The sequence below is a fragment of the Tasmannia lanceolata genome, unplaced genomic scaffold (genome assembly GCF_043159265.1).
Source record: "Tasmannia lanceolata isolate RefF3 unplaced genomic scaffold, GAP_Taslan_0.1 ptg000011l, whole genome shotgun sequence".
NCBI classification, from domain to species: Eukaryota; Viridiplantae; Streptophyta; class Magnoliopsida; order Canellales; family Winteraceae; genus Tasmannia; species Tasmannia lanceolata.
Window position 1 is genome coordinate 19,897,525 of NW_027518688.1, and position 20,575 is coordinate 19,918,099.

The following is a 20,575-nucleotide window of genomic DNA, read 5'->3' on the forward strand; positions in this document are numbered from 1 at the left end:
ATGTATTTCTTTTATGTTGAGATATTCTTTTTTATTTTTTTGACATAGTAAAAAATTGTAAGAACTGGGTGTAGGCTTGATCCCACTTTGGGTACGTAGGCAGCTCTTAAAAGTTACCTAGAGTGCAGCCATTTTATTATAATAAAAATATTTTTGCATCAATCTTGAATATTCACATATCTTATGAATATTTCAATAATATGTGTTCCATTTTAGTATAATAAAAATATTTTTGTTTTGGAATTCGTTATACGTAGTTTGTCTGTCATCCATATATGTGAGTGAGATTGCTGATAATGAGAGAAAACCCTGCCAAAAATACCCACCACTTTTTTCTGGCCAGCTTGAGAAGCACTTGACCAGGCTCTGAACTGAGGACCTTCAAAGACGATCCATCGCCTGGCAGTTTGAGGAGCTGATGAAGCGTAAAATGCACGGAAGCGATATTCTAGAGTGACAGAGTGAGGTTGGATGTGAAGATGTTGATGTTAGCTAGTAAAGAAGTGGCTACAGGTACAACTGAATTCAACACAATTGGGGGTCTGATGTGTGAATAATTTTGGACCAGCTTTACACTTTCAGTAGTTCAAATTTGACTGTGTTTGTGAAGAAATTTGGCTCTCAAACCAAGCTTAACTCTGACAATAACGACAGCAAGAGACTCAAATGCACTAATGTGAGTAATGATAGCAAGAATCATTTCTCAACTTGGACAGCATCCCAAAAATCATAATGACTGTTGTTGGAAACTTTAACTTTCTCAGATTTATGGTTGAACTGATATGTAATTAAATGATCTAGAATTAAAACACAAGGTAGCTAATATCTGCTCTATATATTCAACATTCGAGCACATTTTCATGTTGGCAGCAACTTAAGCCAAAAGAGAAATTGCGAGATTGCATCACTAAATTCTGAGAGCAGAATTTCCCCAATAACTTTTCATTCTCGGCTGCATGTGAATATATTGAAATTTCATCAATAACCGGAGCATAAATCATTCCTAAAGCTAATCGTGTTTGGCACTTGAACTTTCTTTAAGCTATGGACGGATAGGAACCTGAAAATTTGAGAACATCTATGGAAGAGTTGTGCCATTAGACGTTCACAGACTCGGTCTTTATATAGACCTCATTGTAATACCTTCAAACACACAGGAACTTTCAAGGGTCCTAGAGTCTTCTGAAGGTACTCTAAACAGAGTGGATTCTAATGACAATCAGGTGATGATAGGAAAGCAACATTAACTCCGAAACCAAATTTTGATGTCACAAAACCAGAGCAAGTAAAGAAATGGTCCAGGATTCAACTCCTCTTCAAATACAATCATGAAAACAAATTGAAAGCACCAGATCTAAAACTCGATCTACATAGCATCCAAAATTCCTCGAGTTCAAAGGCTTTTTCACATAAGAAAATAACCAGCAAATAGGAATCTCTGATTCTTATATTTACTGGGACAAACTGAGTTCAGATCTGATAACTACAACAATTGCATGACACTCCATAGATGAATTGAATTAGATTAAGTGACACAGTTGAGCAAAGAAGTGTTACAAATTAAATTTTACATCTTGAATAATTTTCTTGTGGATACAAATCAGGAGCTTTAGCATTCAAATTCGCTCACATTTCCAAGAAAGTGTGAAGTACCACAGTAGATGAAGGAAATGGCACTTGCAGAATGAATTGAGAGAGAAGTCACTTACCTTTGCAAATTGAAGAAAGTATTCGGAAAACCCACATGAAATCTTGAATTTCAACAAACTTTGGACAGATTTCTTTTCAATTCCAGTTTCTTCTTCTATCTTTCTCCAATCAATGGTTTCTTCCATAGAAATTTATGATTTCCAGTGAGGAGTCGCCAGAAAATGGAGCCTTGATGCAGCTGATTTCAAGGATCAAATTGATAGAAAGTAAGAAAGGGGAGCTTGAAATCCTTCTTGCAAAAGACGGATTTTCAGATAGAAATTCATCTTTTGCAAGAGGATTCCCTCAAAATTTTCAAAACTACATTCTTGATCTAGACTCCAGAGCCACTTCCGGGCCACTCCTGTTAACGACAGTTGGAATAATTGCGACATCTGTTCTAGTGGCAAGCCTTGAGGTTGAAGTAGCCCAGTGTAAATCTTAAGGTGCATCTTTGGACACCCATTCCCATTAAAATTTTCAAATTCCAGACCTTAAACCCTGGGTGAAGGCAAACTTCCGGGAATAGGGAGGACTCATCTGGGTCCAAACCATTTGGGTCATGACTCTTAATAGCTATAACTTCTTGCGTCAACTGTTCAAATTTCTCATTCCTCAGACAATTCTATGTTGATTGGACGGGATGGGAGATGACCGTCTGAGGCACTAGAAGAAGCTTCCTCTGGTGGGCCAAACTTTTCACCCCATTGAAGTCGTTTGTTCTGTAAGACGACCAATCTGTTGCATCATGGTGTTGAACATGTCCCTAATTTCATTGGGCGGGGTTGACTCTGATGGTTCAGACATGGAAACAGGTGCAGGGGAAGTAGGATTAACAGGGTTTCTGACTAGCCTCAAGGAGGTGCGAGACCAAAGAGGGTGGGGAACAGCTTCCTTTCTGGGAGCAATGGTGACCTGACCTTGAGCCTCTACTGTCGAAAACACAAGACCACATTTCAGTAATGGAAGAAGAAGGGAAATTCAAATTATTAGAATCAGATCCCATTCCTACGACCAGGGAACGAAAGGAAGGGACATAGAAGTTGGTGGCATAGTTGTAGCTTTGAAGAATCTAAATACTCTTCAACTATAATGTAAGCAACTAGAGCATTTAAACAAGAGAAATGGATAAATTAGCATCAGCTGCAAAAAACATACACAGTTCATGAACATCGACTTGGAAAAGGATAAAGAGAAAAACGCCGATAAAAGAGACTACTCAACGTAAACTGGCATCGAGAACCTCTCATTATTTGCTCATCAACACTCATAACTTCGCAAAATAAGAATAAAAAATCTCATACAAAAAATAGAGAGTTTAGAGGAACCATGTTTTTTTCTCCAATTCAGGTTGTAAGCACAGATACACGAGGCCTTTCAGATATTCAACTATCTCAGATCCTCCAAGCTTTGAACTACGATAGACTTTATCAACAAAGGTTATGGGAACCTACAAATAAACATAGCACCAACCCTGTGGTTATAAGCAGGATCAAATACTGGGGGACCTAAAATTGGATATAACAAATAAACAAGTGCAGATAAAAGAGGGGCTACAAAATATAATGCAGAAAATAATAAAATATACAGAAACATATTAAAAAATGAGTAGAGGGATTCTAAACTCACAGGAGCCCTTGCCAATTTCAGCTCAAAGGGCGCTCCCATTGGCCGTTGGGTGAAAGCCACCAAAGTGCATTTATTAGGTAAAAGTCAAAGAGTAATAAATGCACTTTGGTGACTTTCACCCAATGGGAGCTCCCTTTGAGCTCAAATTGGCAAGGGCGCCTATGCGTTTAGAATCCCTGAAGGAGTAATATAGAAAAAGAAAAGTTAAAAATAGAATGTCGTGTTCTGATTCCATATCAATACCAAAAATTGACATTTGCATCTAATAAATATACCAAACTCATGATGCAATGCAGAAATCTTAATAAAGTTTCATTTTAAAAATGGTTTTAAGCCGCAACTCAACTCAGCTAAGCCTTTGTCCCAAACTAGTTGGGGTCGGCTAATGAATCCTTTAGAAAATTTTCATGAAGAAGGTGAAAGGATCTACTCAGCTCAAATTGACCTAAAAATGGTTTTAAGCCTACAAAATCTAAAGAAGAAATGTACTTTTAACAAAAGCAACAATAACGAGCATAATAAATCAATACCTCTTCAATATGGTAGCCTTTCCTCGAAGCCCGAACAATCATTTCCATCTGAAATACATACCCTTACTAACACATGAGTTAATGACATCTTTGAGAACAGATCTCCTATAAAGCCTTCAAACCAAAAAAAAAAAAAGAATGTTTAGTCTTTAACCTGAATCGTTAAGAGAAGAAAGGTGTTCCTTTTAAAAGTCTACTAGTAAGCGACATACCTGAATGATCCTGTCAAATCTGACACACCGGGCCAAAGAAGCGTTTGAGCAAGCACATTGGCTCCCCTACTTGTTAGTTTGCACATAAGGTTCCACCCATGCACGCCACCACCTCTTACATATCGAGTCCCGGTAACAATACTTGCACCAGTCTCCATCTGCTTCCTAACAAACGTGAGGCAGAAAACAGAAGGCTACTATGACATACAAATTAAAACAAAAAATCTTAACAAGTTTGTACTGATAGAAAGCCTTCTTAAGACTGAAAAAAGACCATGTGCTTGTTGACGGAAACATGCAAAGGTACCCCCTTTTCAATAAGAATGGTTTTCTTTTTCATTTTCCTCATTTACTTTCTATAGGTTAGTATTTTATAGGTAACGTGTGATTGAGCCCATGACCCAAGGTTGCACCATGCAGAACCGCCCAACTAAGCTAGGTTTAACCGCGAGAAGAATGGCCACTAAGAAAGATAATTTTCAAAAATAGAAGGATGTTTGTTCCAGATAATGCAAGGATGCTCCCATAATTTGTTAAAAAACAGCTCAAGAGTACGTATGAGCAGTTGAATATCTGAATCAATAATGATGTAATGGTCTTTGAGAGGAAAATTCTTACCTGATGAAGCTTGGTAAGTATTTCGGCTGTAGAACACAAAGAAAATAGAATTACATGCTGATGGGATCATAACCTCATGGAAATAAAATGAAATCAATGAGAACAGAAACATGGTGCGATAAATCAGCATCCATGATTACAATGAAATCGCCAGACGCATGCTTTAGACCATGAGAATAAGCAGTGCCTGGAATGTAACATGTTAAATGTAACATGTCATACATATACACACATACAGAGAGAGAGAGAGAGATGCATACCTAGACCAAGCTTCTTTGGTCTGGCTCTTAATAACTGTATTATCAAAAAAATAAGAATGACAGTAATTACAAGACAAATAACCTACCAATGTACTGAGCAGCCACAACACATTAAATGTAAATCTAACCCTAACACTTACAATGCGATCCTCACCATACACTTTCTGCAGCTGCTTTATAATTTCCTGAGTTCCATCAGGACTCCCATCATCTGCAACAATGATTTCAAAATCAACATCCCTGAAACATAGGGATTTAAGGGTCAATTCATGTGTAGATACAATGGTGGCTCAGAAATAAAATGACAATACTAGATGCCCGTGTATAGGTCAACCATTAAAAATGTCACATATAGCCATCCCAATCCCAATTGATTTAGCACTTTAGCTTCCTCGGTGTGATGGAGAAAATGCATAAGAAAATCATTATTTGATTGTGTTTTGTATTACAATCTCACTAACACTTTCTAAAATGCAAATAACCATCCTAAGCATGACATACCTATGATACCTAGTTATGGATACAAATATAGACATGAAAACAAAATACAACTCGCAGTTTCTGAAGTCTAGGACATGGATATGTGTACGGGTATCCCGTACCATAAGGCAAGACACAAGACATGCGTAAATAAAACATTATAAAATTAACTAGAGTTACTAGAGGATGAGATTAATAACTTATTGTTTATACTTTATAGCATCTATAATACTAAAATTCAAAATTATAATTATAATTGCAAATATGTGACACTAGTAAGCAAAAGGCATGATAGTTAATTCTAAAAGAGAGGAATGTGTTTGAACTATAATTATCATTTTGATCAATAGAAGCATCCATGTAGTATCAGGTATGAGTATTGGTCATGTATTGTGTTGGATATGCTACATTGAGCCTACACAAGTATCCAAGTATCATAGTGGCATACATGCCTCTCAGAAACTAGGTCTGGTCATTTTGAATGTATTGGCCATCTACCATAAGAAATGCATTGCCAAAACAAGGACAGTTAATGGATTTTGTTTTCACAAAGGGTGAGCTTTCACATTTCCTTCCACAAGACAAGAGTAAATACAATATATGTTCATTACTATTTGCTAGATAAGTACTCAGTTTCTGATATGGTCTCTATGTAGATTTCTCTTGACTACTTCTATAAATTTCTGACTAGCAATGAATTTGGGAATATTGGAAATGTTAAAGGATAGCTGCATCCATATTCTGAAGAAGACTTGTTTTTTCACCTTTTAGATCTACTTTCAGCCACGGCAATCGAACCTTTGTGAGAGCTAAAATCATGTTTTTCTATGTATATCATAAAGCATCTAAATGATGTAGTATCATTATCTCCTTTATCAAATTATTTTTCATTGCTACTAGTGCACCTTTTTTCAATGAAGCTTAGGGGCATTGAACATAGTTCCTCAACCAATCAGATTATATAAACAATATCCACTCAGAGAGAAACAATGAGAATGGGCCAATCATATATACTTAGCCATGGTCCTTTTGGAATTCGAGAATTGCTTTTGAGTCCAAAAGTGAATATTAAACTCCAAACCGCATTCAATTTTGAGTCAAGAAATCAGTTTTGGACTCAAAATGAATTCTCAAAATTCAAAATGAGCAGGACCTTAAGATCCTTCAATTTGTTTGGACCAAGGTTGCCAAGGCGGGAATCGAAAGCGGGATTCGATTCGGGATTCGAAAGCGGGAATTAAAGGCTCCTGGGATGGTTGGAAGCGAGAATCGTGGGTTTGCAGGAGAGTCGACGGGGATTCGTCGGGGATTCGCCGGAGAATCGCTGAGAGTCGCTGGGGAGTTGGGATTCGCTGGGGATTCGCAGGGAATCGCCTGGGAATGGGTTGTCATAAATTGGGAATCGGGGTTCCCAAAATTGGGAATCGGGGTTCCCCATAATCGGGGATTCGAATCGAATCACAGTTCGGATTCGCAATTCGGGGATTCGCGAATCCCCAACTCCAGGTACGAATCCTGCTTCTCTGGTTTTTACTTTGGATAAAAACCCTTTCACCAAACTCAGGCTCAATAAACTTTATCTTTACCCCAGTTGAGATAGGATCGGATCCTTGGGAAATTATTAGAAAGAACAGTTCTTTCTCACATTCTCTGATATAAACTCCTCCAATTGTGAAACAACCAATTACTCCAAAAGCTTATGCCATTATAGTTGGCGTTATTTAAAACATTTATATACTTCAACACTTTTTTTTGGGTTGGCTGTACACATAGATTTTTAATATCAAGGAGTTGTTAGGTTTTGAACCCAGGACTTGCCTTGAGGCCCTGTTTGGATTGCAAGAAAAACATTTCTCTTAGAAAACTTTTACTTGGGAAAATTGAAATTGAAGGTCCCTCTAAGTAAAAATTGAGGGAAATGATATCATTATTGTTAATTTATAAGGATATTATCATAAATTGAAGGTCCCTCTAAGTAAAAATTGACTAGGGTCGGTTCAAGTTATCTTGCTTTTGCAAGTAAAAAAAGAGATTCTATATATATTTTCCTTTCCAAACCTTTCCATCAAATTCCTGCAATCCAAACATGGCCTAAAATACTAAGACAATAGCTCTGATACCATCTGAAACAACCATTTACTCCAAAAGCTTAAGCAGTCACAGTTGGTCTTATTTAATAATTTATACTTCAACATAGACTACCTAAATAAAAAAGATAAAAAAACACATAAGGAACAATATATTATAAACAGAGAGAGAGAGAGAGAGAGACCTGAGATGTTTGAAGATGAGGTAAACGAGGAGGGCAATGTTGAGACGCTCATTGTAGGTGGGGACGATGATGCTGTAGTTATTATTTTCCTGAGAGCAGAGAATATGAGAAAAATGAAAAGGGATGAATAGGATAAAAACTGACAGGGGATTAAAAATCAAAACTAACCTTCTTCATACCAAATTTTCTGAAGAATCTGAAATTTCTTGCATGGGTTTTTGTTCTACCCACAAAATTCTCTTCCATTTCAGAAGTACAAATCTCCAATAAAGTCTCCAGATCTTCTTTCCCCTTCAGATGCAAAAAATAATAATTAAGAATTGGGCCCCACATTAGAATACTTACTTTGAAGTTTGAACCCTCACTATAAAGATTTGGGCCCCACATTGGGATATTTATATGTAATTGAAGCCATTGATCTTGTACACTCTCATCAGGTGACATGTAAGTGACTGCAGGATGATCTGAACCCTTGAATCCTATCCCATATCCAATCGTGACCCTTTATTTGGTGGGGTCCATTTCTAGAAAAATTGCACTTATCCGTAACGCTTTTCATGTTGTCGTTCTCCTACCCATTTTAGACGTATTAAATTCTAAGGAGGACTGAATTAGTTGCCATTAAATGGGCATTAACCCTAATAAGCTTAGTCAATCAAGATTGAAGGCAATTTAGATAGAAGGCCTCTTCTTCTTCTCTCCTACTCCCTTTCTCTTCTTCCTACATGTATTTTCCCATGAACTGTATTTTTTTTTCAGGTTTTGGGATCAGATATATGCAACGTAGAACATGGTATGGTTTATGAATTTACATGGGTGATCTTGTTTTGATGTATTAGTATGCATCTTTGCTGTTTTTCCTACATGGGTTTTTAATAACTGTCTCAGATTCTTTGATTTGTTCCATCCATGGAGTTGCAGGCACTTACCATTGCCTTGACAGTGAAGCTAAAGAGGAATCCCGTTAGCGAGAGCGAAACGCCAAGCAGTCACGAAAACATAGAATTCACAAACATGAAGCGCAATAACTCGAACATGGGTGAGTTTGATTATCCTTGTATAGTTTATAGATGTGATCTTCATACCCAAGACCCCATGTTGGTGATCTTGGCAATCTTGAGGAGCAACTGTCAAGAATAGATTAGAATATAATCAAATAGAGAGAGAGAGAGAGAGAGAGAGAGAGAGCTTAGCATTTTTCTTGTTTTCTCTGTAATTAATTTAGATAAAACTTCTCTTAATCTCTGTTTTGCCTCATTCAGTTTAGGGGATAATGGTAATTAAAATCTGGGTGAGTTTGATTATCCAATGTTTTGTCTCATTCTCTTAATCTGGATGACTTATGATCATCATTTTCTTGTACATCTTGGCATCCAATGCTGATTACTGTGTGGAAGGAAATATTCTGACTCCCTCATTAAAGGAAGGGTGGGCGAGGTCGATGTTTCATCGAGAATCAAATGGTGATCTGGTCGTGAGACCCAGCACATATAGGCACATCTGATTCCATTTAGCAAGTTTTAGGAGAGTTGGCCCACTCTATTTTATCAGCATCTGATCAGGTGGTGATGTAGACTGGTAAATTATAATCAAGAGATGTATGGATTAAGAGAAACAGTCCCATTTTCAAATACAAATCTAAAAGTGCTCATCAAACTTTCTACGGGGCTCAAGCCTTGACTGTTCTTTGGGCTGGAATTCTTTCCTGCTTCATGGGAGCTTCTTCTTACACCTTTAGCCATTTTAGCATGTGATTTGTACAAGTCAAGAGTGTCATTCCTCTCCTGCTCCCCTTTGGTCCCCTCCTAGTGCAGGAGAGCTTAAACTCAATTTCGATGGCTAAATATAGGAAATTCGAGTCCTGCAGAAATGGGAGGAGTCCTAAGGATTACAACGGTGCCATCAAGTAGGCCATTTTAGGGCCAATTGGTCAGGAAGACTCAAAAGAAGCGGAGGTACAAGCGATATTGCAAGGTATGTGTCTAGACAATTTCAGGTTGTTCGAAGAAATTATCGCTGAGGGATATTCACTAAACGTTATCAGGTGGATTAATAACAAAACCTATTATCTGTGGAGATTTACCGATGTGATTGAAGAAATTCAGGAGGGCATTGAGGGACATAGATTTGCTTTCAGCATGTGTGGAGGTCTGCTGATATTGACGCTGATTGACTGGCCCGATCAGGAGTCTCTAGCCTTCTCGTGGAGTTTTTTTCTTCCTTCCCCCCAGGATCTTCTTATCTTGTGTTCTTCTCTTCCATTTTAGCGTTATTTTTCTATGTTCCTCTTGTTAGCTTCCATTGTACCTTGACCACCTCAGTCTTAGGGGCTCGTCTCCTTTTTAGCTCTCAATAATACTTTCACTATCTTTCAAACAAAAAGAAAGAAAGATATGGATGAGATGTAAATGGCACCAAGAATGATGAAGAAGGTTAATCAAGGTCTTGTACCAATTACCATGTAGAACATGGAATTTTCCTTAAAAAGAGGCCTTGTTACATAAGATGCATATGCTGTATTGTTCATTGAATTTTTTGTGTTGCCTACTTCTACCTAACTTATCTTTTGTTGTTTGCCTATTCTTGCAGCATCTGATAGAACCCCAAAGCCCCCAAGACCGAGATATTCTCCACCTAAAGCAATTGGGTCAACTCACAAATCAGCAAGCCGGTCTCCTTCCTGTAATTTGCAATCTAAGGCATCCATTTCGCCCACACGGGGTGTATCAGTATGACCTCATACTTTATTTTCTGCATCTTACATATCTCTTTGCTCTTCAGAAAGAAAATTATACTGTTATGAAGTCTCTGTTTCCTTTATTGATTGTTCTAATTATCCTGGGCAGAAGGTTGATTTAAGCAAACTAGAAACACCGTCACTGTGGCGGTATTGCCGGAACTTCAACCTCGTGAGTTCTTTAACATATATGGCTTATCGGTTTCAGGCGCGGAAGAAAAAATGTTTCAATATACTTGTTCTCTTTACATATGTTATTATTTCACAATGCAGAAGACAAGTCATTACCCACCTACAAGAGAGCAACTAATCTATGCTGTTGAAAGGCATCTTGAGTTGCAGGTACTTGTCTAAACCTGTAATTTATATTCCTTTTGGATTTTTCCTTCTTTTCAATAAACCACCACTTGTGCAATTTCCATTTTTTATGCTCTTCATGCTAAGACTTATTGACACTCTTCTTGTGAAATCCAACTGCTTAACTTTGCTCTTAAAGCAATTGGATGAGTTTCAGGTAATCCCAGAGTTTGTGTATGCCGCAAGACGATTGAAGAGCCTCTCCCTATCAATCCTAAACTAGTACTGCATTCGGTGCTAATAGATTACTACTTAAGTCCTCACAATTCATTGTTGTTCTCTGCGATGTTCGTTTCCTTATCTCGATTCTCTTCACAGTGTACGTAACTTGAGCTTATTCTCAGAGTTTCCTTGTAGTCCTGATAGGAAAAATGGTGCCTTGCAGCCATTTTGGCCTTAATATTGCCTAAAGGCGCTTCAAGAAAATTGGGTTTTGATGTATAACATAGCTTCCAGCTATGTACTTTTAGCCGTCCCTTGGTCGTCTGCTCTGGCATTCATGTGACAAATCTACTTCAAACTCTGAAGATGGAATGCCCCAAATTGGGTTTTATCTGTTTCACTTTCTTTATTGAGAAGTTTCATATGTTTATCTATTTCATTGTTTATGATGAGGCTGGTCTTTGGCTTTTCGGCTAATGGCATGTATATGACTTTCCTCTTGAAGTCAAGCCCAAATTAAGCACGAGTGGTGAATTTTGACCTGTGACTTCAGAAGTCTCCAGAACATGGTCATCAGAAAAATTAATTACACCATGCCTATGACACTAACATAGTAAATTATCTCTGTAAATACTATATGATATTCTTCAGACTCCGCATACAGAGAAAGTCTGGCTTCAAATCATCTCCAATTAACTCTATGTGATGGCCGAGCCTATGTCTAACATGATCATCAGGGCCTCAGCTTCTGAACCATGACTGAATTTTGTAAAGTTAATTCCATTCTTTTGAGATAACTGGAACTAAGACAACCATCATTTTTATGAGAAAATAATATAACAGCTACTAGGACTAACCGCTTGAAGTTGTTTCTCCATCTCCTTGAGTCTCCTTAAGTTTCTAATATAGTGACGACCTATGATTTGTGGACACGGACACGAGTGTCGCATGTCGACACTGACAAAGAGTGTCGGACACAGCAAACCCCCAAAATTTAGAAACGGGGACACGGCTAGAATAGAAAGTATATATAATCATAATTTGTCAATACGGATTCGTGTGTTGAGTTTCAACACAGATATGCATTGTCTGACATGGCAACAATTAAAACTCTAGAAATTGTGTCACACACATACACATAAAATTATTGATTATTACACAAATACATGTCCACACACCCACATTAACTCTAACACTCCTAGCAATACATTTAAAAGTGTCCCAAGGAATGTCGACCCAAGCGGACACGCATGTGATGTCGGACATGGCAGGACACTTGTGTCGACAATAAATTCAAAGTGTCGACTAAATCATAGGTGACGACAGTCTCTTTCCAAATCATCATTGGCGCTTGTGAATTTACTAATTAAAATCAATAGGGGATTAAGAGGAGGTTCTTTTTTATTGAGAAAAAGGACATATTCAACATGAAAAAACAAGTTATTAGAAATGTATGACTAATCACCACAAAGTTGTGTCTCTATCTCATTGAGTTTCAATTCTGCAGAGTTTCTGGAATGTCAAGCTTATCATGCTTTGATTGTAACAGCAAGGTTTTTGAGAACTGACACAGGTGCAATTCTTACAAAAGTATTGTTAATGCCAGGGTAACCTAGATTTTTTATCAATGTTATACTGTTGCCATTGAATTGATCTTTGAAGATGCACTTGAGAAAGACCTTGCCGTTTAAACTGTGCAATTCTTCAATTTGCATGTTCATGATAGAATGCACTAGATTATTAGCCTAGACCTTGTGCATGTGGCTGTCATTGAGTAAAAGTTCAGCCTTTGGAGTTCAAAAGTTACAGCTTCTGGAAGCTGTAAATTCTCTACCTAGATCTCGGCAAACACTTTGAAATGAGTACTTATATATTTAAAATCAGGGAAACACAAATGCAAAGTTATTCCCCTCTTAGATCTTCTTGAGTTCTTCGAAATAAGTACATACCAATAGAAATTCGAAGGCAAAGTTATGATCTTCAAAAGTTATAATGTCTACACTGATAATATCAAACTCTTCGAAATAAGTACTTACATGGCCAAAGTGAAAACCAAAGTCCAAAGTTAATCCCCTAACTAGATGTCATCAAGCTCATCAAAATGAGTACTAATATAGTACAAACAGAAACACGAGTTCAGTTCAGAAGTTAGACATTCTCTTCGAACTCATACAGAATTTAGACATTCCCTTCAAACTATTCAAAAGATAGACATTCTTGTCAAACACAGTGCAAAGACACTCCTAAAATTGGACATTTGCTACCTAAATCTCGTCGAACCATTCGAAATGCGAACTCAACACAGCTGAAAACAAAAACTGCTCTTTACATAGATCTCATCAACCTCTTCTAAAGGAGTACGTTATAGTGCAAATAGAAATACAAAGTTACACCCTCTATACTATAGTTATTTTATTCCTAGATCTTGTTGAGCCCCTCAAAATGAGTACTTCTACAGGCTATACAAAAACTCCAGTACAAATTTATGCACTCAAAGAAAGCCGAGTTCGTGAGCTAATGTAGCTACTGAGCTCGAGTCAATGTTTAATTAACAAGAAAAAAATGAACATTATTAGATCTTAATGATTATGTAATTGGCGTGAATTTTGGTTCTTAGGAGACTGAAAGCAAGGTCTATCAAATGAACAGTTTAGATTTATTAAAGATGGGACGCAGTGTGTCATATTAGGGGTGTCACATTGTATTAGAATAAACTTATTCTCAATTGAAGCATTCCTCAGGTTCTTTTTTTCTTTTTTGAAAATGAACATTCTTCAAGTTGTGTAAGATATCTAACTAACTAATGTGCCAAAGACCCCAGAGCTGTTGGAACGCATTAGGCTAGGCCCTTTAAACCAGTCACATACAGGGTTCAACCCGGTCCCATACCCGGGCAGGCCACACTTAGAATTGTAACATTCCACCATGCTTCACCATAGGCTGTGTAAGATACTTAACTAACTAATGTGCCAAAAACCCCGTTCAACCCGGTCCCATACCCGGGCAGGCCCCACTTAGAATTGTAACATTCCACCATGCTTCACCGTAGGCTGTGTAAGATACCTAACTAACTAATGTGCCAAAAACCCCAGAGCTGTTGGAACGCATTAGGCTAGGCCCTTTAAACCAGTCACATACAGGGTTCAACCCGGTCCCATAATAAGGCAGGCCCCACTCAGAATTGTAACATTCCACCATGCTTCACCATAGGCTGTCCTCGGCAGTCCAATACCTTTTTTTTGTGGCCCACTCTGAGGTGACTTCACTGTAAAAGCTTTCACTCGGGGCTCTTTCTTACCGTGCCACCCTTTCCAATAAGAGTGGACCCACTTGTAGCTTTACATCACATAAGAATCCATGGGCCATGGCTACATATATTTTTTCCATTACTCTGATCAAGGAGCTGGGATCATCCAATGAAAGTGGGACCAGAGTCAATGAGACCTGATGACCGAACACGTGGCTACGAATCCACACATCGTAAGAATAAAAATGACCACCCCTAATACATCACATAGTGTGGTCCGGAAAAAAAAAGTCGTTGATAAATTCACACCCCCTATAGTATAATTCACACTCAATGGAAGGAGGGTGCGAATTATCCTATAGAGGGTGCGAATTTGTCATGGCGCAAAACAAAAATTAAAAGTGTGTTTTGGTGGTGGGCCGTGCGGGACTCCGACGGACCGTACCGGTCCGATCTGTGGTCCGAATATGAGATCTGAAAAGCTTCTTTCTTCTTCTATTCTTATATCTAATCTCTTGCAAAATGCGAGACAGAGACCACGGTAGCTCTTTTTGCAGAGAAAAATGGCGGAATCTATTCCGAAAGCTCAAAACCCACCACCATTCTCCTTCCTTCTCATTCCTCAAACACCTTTCCCATCCCTTCACTACTTTCCCTATCACTAAAGGTACATATGTCTTGTCTTTCTTTTCTTTTTTGCCTTTCTGTTTCTTTTAATTCGATTAGAAACCTAATTTTGTAGATTCTGAGTTCGAGGGTTTCGATGATTTTGGGTATTATGAGAAGAGAATATATATGCCTGTTCTTTGTGCATTTGGGTGTTTCATATTTTAGTTTAAATCATCCAAATTGCACCCTTTATGTAGTTAGTTTTGCACATTTTTGTCAAAACCCTAGAGAGAACCGGTATTTTCATGTGTTAATCGATCATAATTTGATGAGATTAAAGTTACAATTTGTTTTTTTTTTATTTTCTGTGGCATCGATGTCTGATTCTAGTATTGTAATTACTGGGTTCGATTCTTCGATGATTATCGTTATCTTCTTGAACCCGCTTATAGTCTTTCATGGTGTAATAATCTTCTGCTTATCGGTGATTAAAATCTAAAAGTTTGGAACAACCTACAAAATTGGATATGGAATCCTTCATCTGCCTCATGTTGTTTCTGTAATTGGATTTTGTTGAAAATCTATGCCTGAATAAACAAAACCACCAACCAATTCTATGTATTTTAATATCATGATATGTAACTAATTTTGTGATGCTATTATTTTTATAAAGATGATTCTTCGGCCTTCTTTCTCCACAACCTTGACTTTTTTTGTTGTCCCTATCATTTTCTTTTTATTTTTTTGAATGGTAAATTTTTTTTATTAAACCGAAGGACCGAGGTGGTGAAGATACAACAGACGTAAATAGAGAGTCAAATACAGTAGCACTCTTAAGGAAGATAATAGAGACACGCTATAGAGTATAGAAAACCCAGGGAGGAAGAAAATTGTAATGCTTCAATCACAGCCTATCAACTCCGACTCGAGCAAGTCGGTTGGCGTCACTACTCACTGACCTCCAAATGTAATGGAAGTGCACCCTATGGCCCTCGATGTGATACAATATTTCTTTGATTGCATCTGCAAATCTCCAAGGATAAGGGGTTATGCTGTTCATCCACCTGATAACATTGAGCGGGACTGCAACTATGATATTTTTTAATACTCTAAAATCAACCACCTGAATCCCATACCGGGTTGCTTACACCTCCGATTTGTTCGAATCACTCTGGCCAGTTGGACCAAAGAAAGCCCACTTGTTGTCACCACGAGTTTCATTCCTCAGGACTCCAAGTGTTGGGTAGGTAAGCATCATGTGGTAAGGGAAGTAGCTGTGAACCCTGTAGACCATCCCCATGGGGGTGTTGAAGGGAGGGCCCCAATTGGAAGAAAAACCCACAACCTGATATGTGCAAGTTAATCTTGTATATGGGGTTAGTTATTATCTAGTTGTTATGTAGTGGCTATGTGTTTTAGAATTATGGGGTTAGTTATTGGTGATGTGTCTTGTAAGTGGGTTGATGAACTTGTGATGTGGCATTCTCTTTTACTTGTATTTATTTAGTTGTAATGGAATGAAAGGAGAACCATTTCAAAAAAAAAATGGAATGAAAGGAGAAGAAGAAAAGAATTCTACAGCAAAGGAAACTTTGTAGGAGAGTCATGGTTCCTCTCAATTTGAGCCATTAGGAGGTCTGGTTGCCTCGAATCAACCTCTTTCCCCCTCATTTCTATTTTCTTTTTGTTTATTTCCGTTACGGCCGATTAGGCACGTAACGCAACCCCTCAGAATTATCATGCGTTTGGAAGAAGTAGAAAAAGGAATAAATATAGTAATATTTATATTCTTCGTCGCCATAAATAGTAAAGTAATTAGGAATATTGAAAATCATTTCCATGAGAATGAGCCGAATGGCCTACCCCAAAAGAGGAGCACAGGAGTTCACTCCACCCGGTTACCTAGACAAGAACCACAAAAATTGAGTTTATGTCTTCCAGCTTCAAGGAGAGACCAGCGAGGCAAAGGGGAGGGGCGCTTTTACCGGCTACGGTGGTTCTCACGCCAAAAATGCCCATAAGAGATGACTCCTCTGAAGCAAGGGAGACACCGACCCAAAAGGTAGTCAAAGCCTGAGCCTTTTGGAAATTAATCTGAGCCCTCACTTATTATTGAAGATACAATTTTCTCTTTCTTTCTACATCAACCAAATGTTGACCAGAAACACTCATCTCCAAAGAATATCCAGCCTCACGTACAGTCAAAACCATAGTTTTAAAACTCCCTCCAGTCGACTCCCTTTTACCTTGGCCGCTTTCCGCGTTACGCCGCATCCACGTTTTTCCCTACATAATCAATAAAAACTCCTTTGACTCCCGAATTATGACCGCGTCAAACAAGTACTCGGCCGCGTCAACCGAGTACTCAGCCGCGTCAACCAAGCATTCAACCACATCGTGTCAAGTCGACTAGGATTTTCTTCGGCCGTGTTTCGTGCCGCATCCACATTTTTAAACACTTGTCAAGATTCCAACCTTCAAAAAGCTCATCAATGTGTGTTAGGAATACCCAAGAAACACCAAAGAGCAATGGGGTCCGACTTCAAATTTTCTCTAGCAGACCTTCAATGAATGAAAATATGATCGATGCATTCCCCAGTTTCTATGCATGAGGCACATTGATCAAAAGCTGCAAGCAAAATACCAGTTGCTTTTGCTGTAACTGCAGACACGGAACTACACTTTTCAAGTTTCATAACATGCACATATTCTCTAATTGTTGCTTGTAATGAGAATTGTGAAATTATTATGTCGGATATACAATGGCATATGTGTTTGTAAATTTTTATTCCAATGAGTTATGTAGATTTTGAGTTGCGTTCCCAAGATACTTAGTTCTCCACCAGCATTTACATTAGGAAGCCAGTGCCTCTCTCTTCATATTGAATTGCGGGACTGTTTTCATTTTATTTTGTAACTATACACAATTATTTTTAGGGCAGTGATAAATCGACCCCCTAATATCTTAAATCGACCCCCTAATATCTTAAATCGACCCCCATCTCTCTCTCTCTCTCTCTCTCTCTCTCTCTCTCTCAGTACTGCCCTATATGGGGGTCCATTTAAGATATATGGGGGTCGATTTATCACTCCCTTATTTTTATGGTTGCTCTTCTTATTTCGGTTTGTCCACTGCATTGTTGACATTAGTTATGATTGTCAGACATGGAGCCATCCTCTCCAACTCTCGAGAGAAGGCCAGCTCTGAATGGCCACAATATCAGCTCCGTTGCACCTCAAGAAGGTCCACTTCTACAAAATGGAAGAAACTCATGGAATTGGAGGGATAGCTATTGTTCTGGTGCAATGACTTTGTGATCTCGCTGATTCCATTAACCTTTTATTTATTAATTGTGCTGCAATTACTGATTTTTTTGGCGTATCAGATGTACCTCCCTCAGACAGTGAGATGGATTGCCATCCTGCAACCATGCCACGACCTGCCGGCCGTATTATAGTTGTGAAGTGGGGTGAGATTACACGGAAAATAGGAATCGATGGATCTGCAGATGCCATTAAAGATGCCATTAGAAGCGCATTTGGATTGAGGTCGAAACGATCCTTTTGGGTAGAAGATGAGGATGGTGTTGTGAGGAGCTTTGATCGATCCATGCCTCAGACTTACTACACCCTTCACATAGATCCCGGTCAGCCAACAATACAGTTTGTTGATCACAAGGTTTTAAATTTTGGTTTCGGTGTCGGTTTCAGCCACCACCGAAATTTAAATATTTCAGTTTCAGTGGCAAATTCGGCCGAAATCATGTAAATTAGATTAAAATTTTCCGTGGAAATGTCTAAAATTTCGGTGGAAATCTTTAACATTTCGGCGGAATTCCGATCCATGGTGTATTATAGATGTAGTTACAGTTGTTTTCTTACAGATTGAAAGAAGAGTATGATGGACTGCTCTTTTCAGGTGTGACGATCAAGCTTTATCACGATGGTGATTGCGATAGCGAGATGATGAATGGAGAAGATGCCACTCTGTACGGTGAAGATGATTTCCGTGAGCTTCTGACCCGCCATGGATCTGAGTCACTGCGGCAAGTGGGTACCTACAAGGATGTGGACTCTATCCAAGAGCTACATCACATGGGTTCATACCACCATAGTGGATTCAGAGATATGAAGTTGTGATATCTTCTGAAGTCGAATTGCTGACCAGTGATAAAGAAGTAAATTTTGTTGTTCATCGGACACTACGTATATAATTAATCATGCAAAGTGGGAGCTCACAAGCTCTATCACGACGGGATGTCTGGAAATCAAGCAGTGGCAAAATTCACAACACAGGGATCCGTCTACGTTCTTAAGGCTGATTTGAGCACAAGTTTCCTTTACTTTCAATCTGTAAATATGGGTAGCTTTTTGTCCAAATCAAAGGCACTGAGAAATGGATCCCAGTAAATCAACATTAACTGTCAATAGAGTATATGTTTTAGTTAAGATCGATATGTTGATCTCTTTGTTTATCGACGTAGAGAACCTTCAGTCTACTCAACGAAGAGCCCATTTAATCGACATATTTTATGCCAAGTGGTGAATGTATTTCTCTTTTAAGAACTTGTTCTCCCACAGTACCACTGCTTTTCGTGAAAATTTTCTTCATCCTCATGATATTGTGTGTGATTTTTTTATTTTTTATTTTTATATCTCTATGACATGGGTTGAATGTCAAGTTTATTGTTAAAAGATGAACAATTTTTGAAGCCCAAACTTCTGAAATTCTATTTCTTGATGTAGAACTTCAAATAGTTATTCCCTCCCGAAGATAGCACACAAAGCACATTCTTTGCTTATGTGACCCTTGTAAACACCCTTGTAAGTTGTAACCATCTTCTTGGAGAAGATAGTCCAATCATCTCTTATTATTATTTTGGATTACCCACTGGGGTTGTCAACCAATAATCAACTCATATGTGTGATATAGGTGGGGAGGGAGGTCAGAGCTATTGGAGCATATGGCTATCAACAGTTGATCAGAGAGCTGCAATGAGATAGATAAATATTAGTCGTTGATAGAACAGTGCATTGAGAAGAAGCAAAATCCATCTCATGTCTATATATAATTTTTTTAATTAATTGATTTTGAAAGTTTTAAATGTCATTATACTATCCTTTAGTATTTATTTATTTTTTATTTTTATTTTTTTGGCATGAAGGTTTCAGTACTCTTTCAAGAGTTCATGAAGTGGGTTCTCATCAATTCTATGTGTGCCTTTTGTTTTAATTTTCTTTTACCAGATGGATTCGAATCACTATCCTCTTGAGAAAGAGTTGGGGTTAGACCCAATTTCCCAAGCTGTCTACCATTTTACATAAAGTTTCAACTGTCAATGTCAAATTAGACCCCATTTTCCCTTCCAAAACTTGCAGAACCTGTAGAATTTGGTGATCAATCACGCAAAGCTTGTAAAATAGTGAATATTGACTACAACAGGTAATTAGAATATAGTTTTCTCATAAATGGAGCATGTTGAGCTATGATACTGCTAAGCAGAATTTCAAAATTTAATGTACCATTTTCTATTGCTACAATTGTCTTCTGGCGACCCTGTTAATTAACAAAGTGTTACGTTAGCAAACATGTCGATGGGAGCCTCCATTTGGATTAAAAAAATGGAAATATGGAATAGCAATCAGACTGTTGAATTATGGAGGTGCTATCACTGATCAATTATGAATGGATCTTTTTTTAATCAACTGTAATACCAAGGCCCAGCAAAATCTTTTTTTATGTCTTATTAAAAGAATGTTCCTTCACATCTAC

At 38.1% G+C, this 20,575-nt stretch overlaps 2 protein-coding genes and 1 pseudogene across 8 annotated transcripts; 2 read left to right on the top strand and 1 right to left on the bottom strand.

Moving 5' to 3' along the window:
- Positions 1 to 1,383: 1,383 nt before the first annotated feature.
- Positions 1,384 to 7,982, bottom strand: LOC143886222 (dolichol-phosphate mannosyltransferase subunit 1-like; annotated as a pseudogene). Its single transcript, XR_013253711.1, has 10 exons — positions 7,859 to 7,982; positions 7,691 to 7,779; positions 5,079 to 5,178; positions 4,939 to 4,972; positions 4,789 to 4,865; positions 4,679 to 4,704; positions 4,061 to 4,225; positions 3,849 to 3,962; positions 3,018 to 3,139; positions 1,384 to 2,621 (listed from the first exon to the last, which is right to left on the bottom strand). The product of XR_013253711.1 is annotated as a dolichol-phosphate mannosyltransferase subunit 1-like (transcript).
- A 300-nt stretch (positions 7,983 to 8,282) lies between these two features.
- Positions 8,283 to 13,411, top strand: LOC143886223 (uncharacterized). 6 transcript variants are annotated; one of them, XM_077390173.1, is made up of 6 exons: positions 8,283 to 8,483; positions 8,579 to 8,729; positions 10,280 to 10,419; positions 10,540 to 10,599; positions 10,701 to 10,769; positions 12,454 to 13,411. In XM_077390173.1, the coding sequence occupies exons 2-6, from the start codon at positions 8,600 to 8,602 to the stop codon at positions 12,484 to 12,486; spliced, it is 432 nt and encodes a 143-aa protein (XP_077246288.1). In that variant the 5' UTR covers positions 8,283 to 8,483; positions 8,579 to 8,599; the 3' UTR covers positions 12,487 to 13,411. The 6 variants fall into 6 exon arrangements, with proteins under 6 accessions (XP_077246288.1, XP_077246287.1, XP_077246285.1 ...); XM_077390172.1 differs by having other exon boundaries at positions 10,537 to 10,599; positions 12,454 to 13,400; XM_077390170.1 differs by lacking the exon at positions 12,454 to 13,411 and adding an exon at positions 10,924 to 12,434.
- Positions 13,412 to 14,687: 1,276 nt separating this feature from the next.
- On the top strand, positions 14,688 to 19,328 carry LOC143886585 (trihelix transcription factor GT-4-like). Its single transcript, XM_077390636.1, has 4 exons — positions 14,688 to 14,860; positions 17,966 to 18,103; positions 18,189 to 18,449; positions 18,722 to 19,328. The coding sequence occupies exons 1-4, from the start codon at positions 14,716 to 14,718 to the stop codon at positions 18,940 to 18,942; spliced, it is 765 nt and encodes a 254-aa protein (XP_077246751.1). The 5' UTR covers positions 14,688 to 14,715; the 3' UTR covers positions 18,943 to 19,328.
- The last annotated feature ends 1,247 nt before the right edge of the window (positions 19,329 to 20,575 follow it).

Excerpts from the sequence above, each read along its gene's own strand:
- LOC143886223 (XM_077390168.1), top strand. The coding sequence starts at position 8,600 with ATGGAGTTGCAGGCACTTACCATTGCCTTGACAGTGAAGCTAAAGAGG. Across the intron at positions 8,730-10,279 it reads GCGCAATAACTCGAACATGG|CATCTGATAGAACCCCAAAG; the intron begins GTGAGTTTGATT and ends CTATTCTTGCAG. Across the intron at positions 10,420-10,536 it reads CGCCCACACGGGGTGTATCA|AAGGTTGATTTAAGCAAACT; the intron begins GTATGACCTCAT and ends TATCCTGGGCAG.
- LOC143886585 (XM_077390636.1), top strand. The coding sequence starts at position 14,716 with ATGCGAGACAGAGACCACGGTAGCTCTTTTTGCAGAGAAAAATGGCGG. Across the intron at positions 14,861-17,965 it reads TACTTTCCCTATCACTAAAG|ACATGGAGCCATCCTCTCCA; the intron begins GTACATATGTCT and ends TATGATTGTCAG. Across the intron at positions 18,450-18,721 it reads CACCCTTCACATAGATCCCG|GTGTGACGATCAAGCTTTAT; the intron begins GTCAGCCAACAA and ends TGCTCTTTTCAG.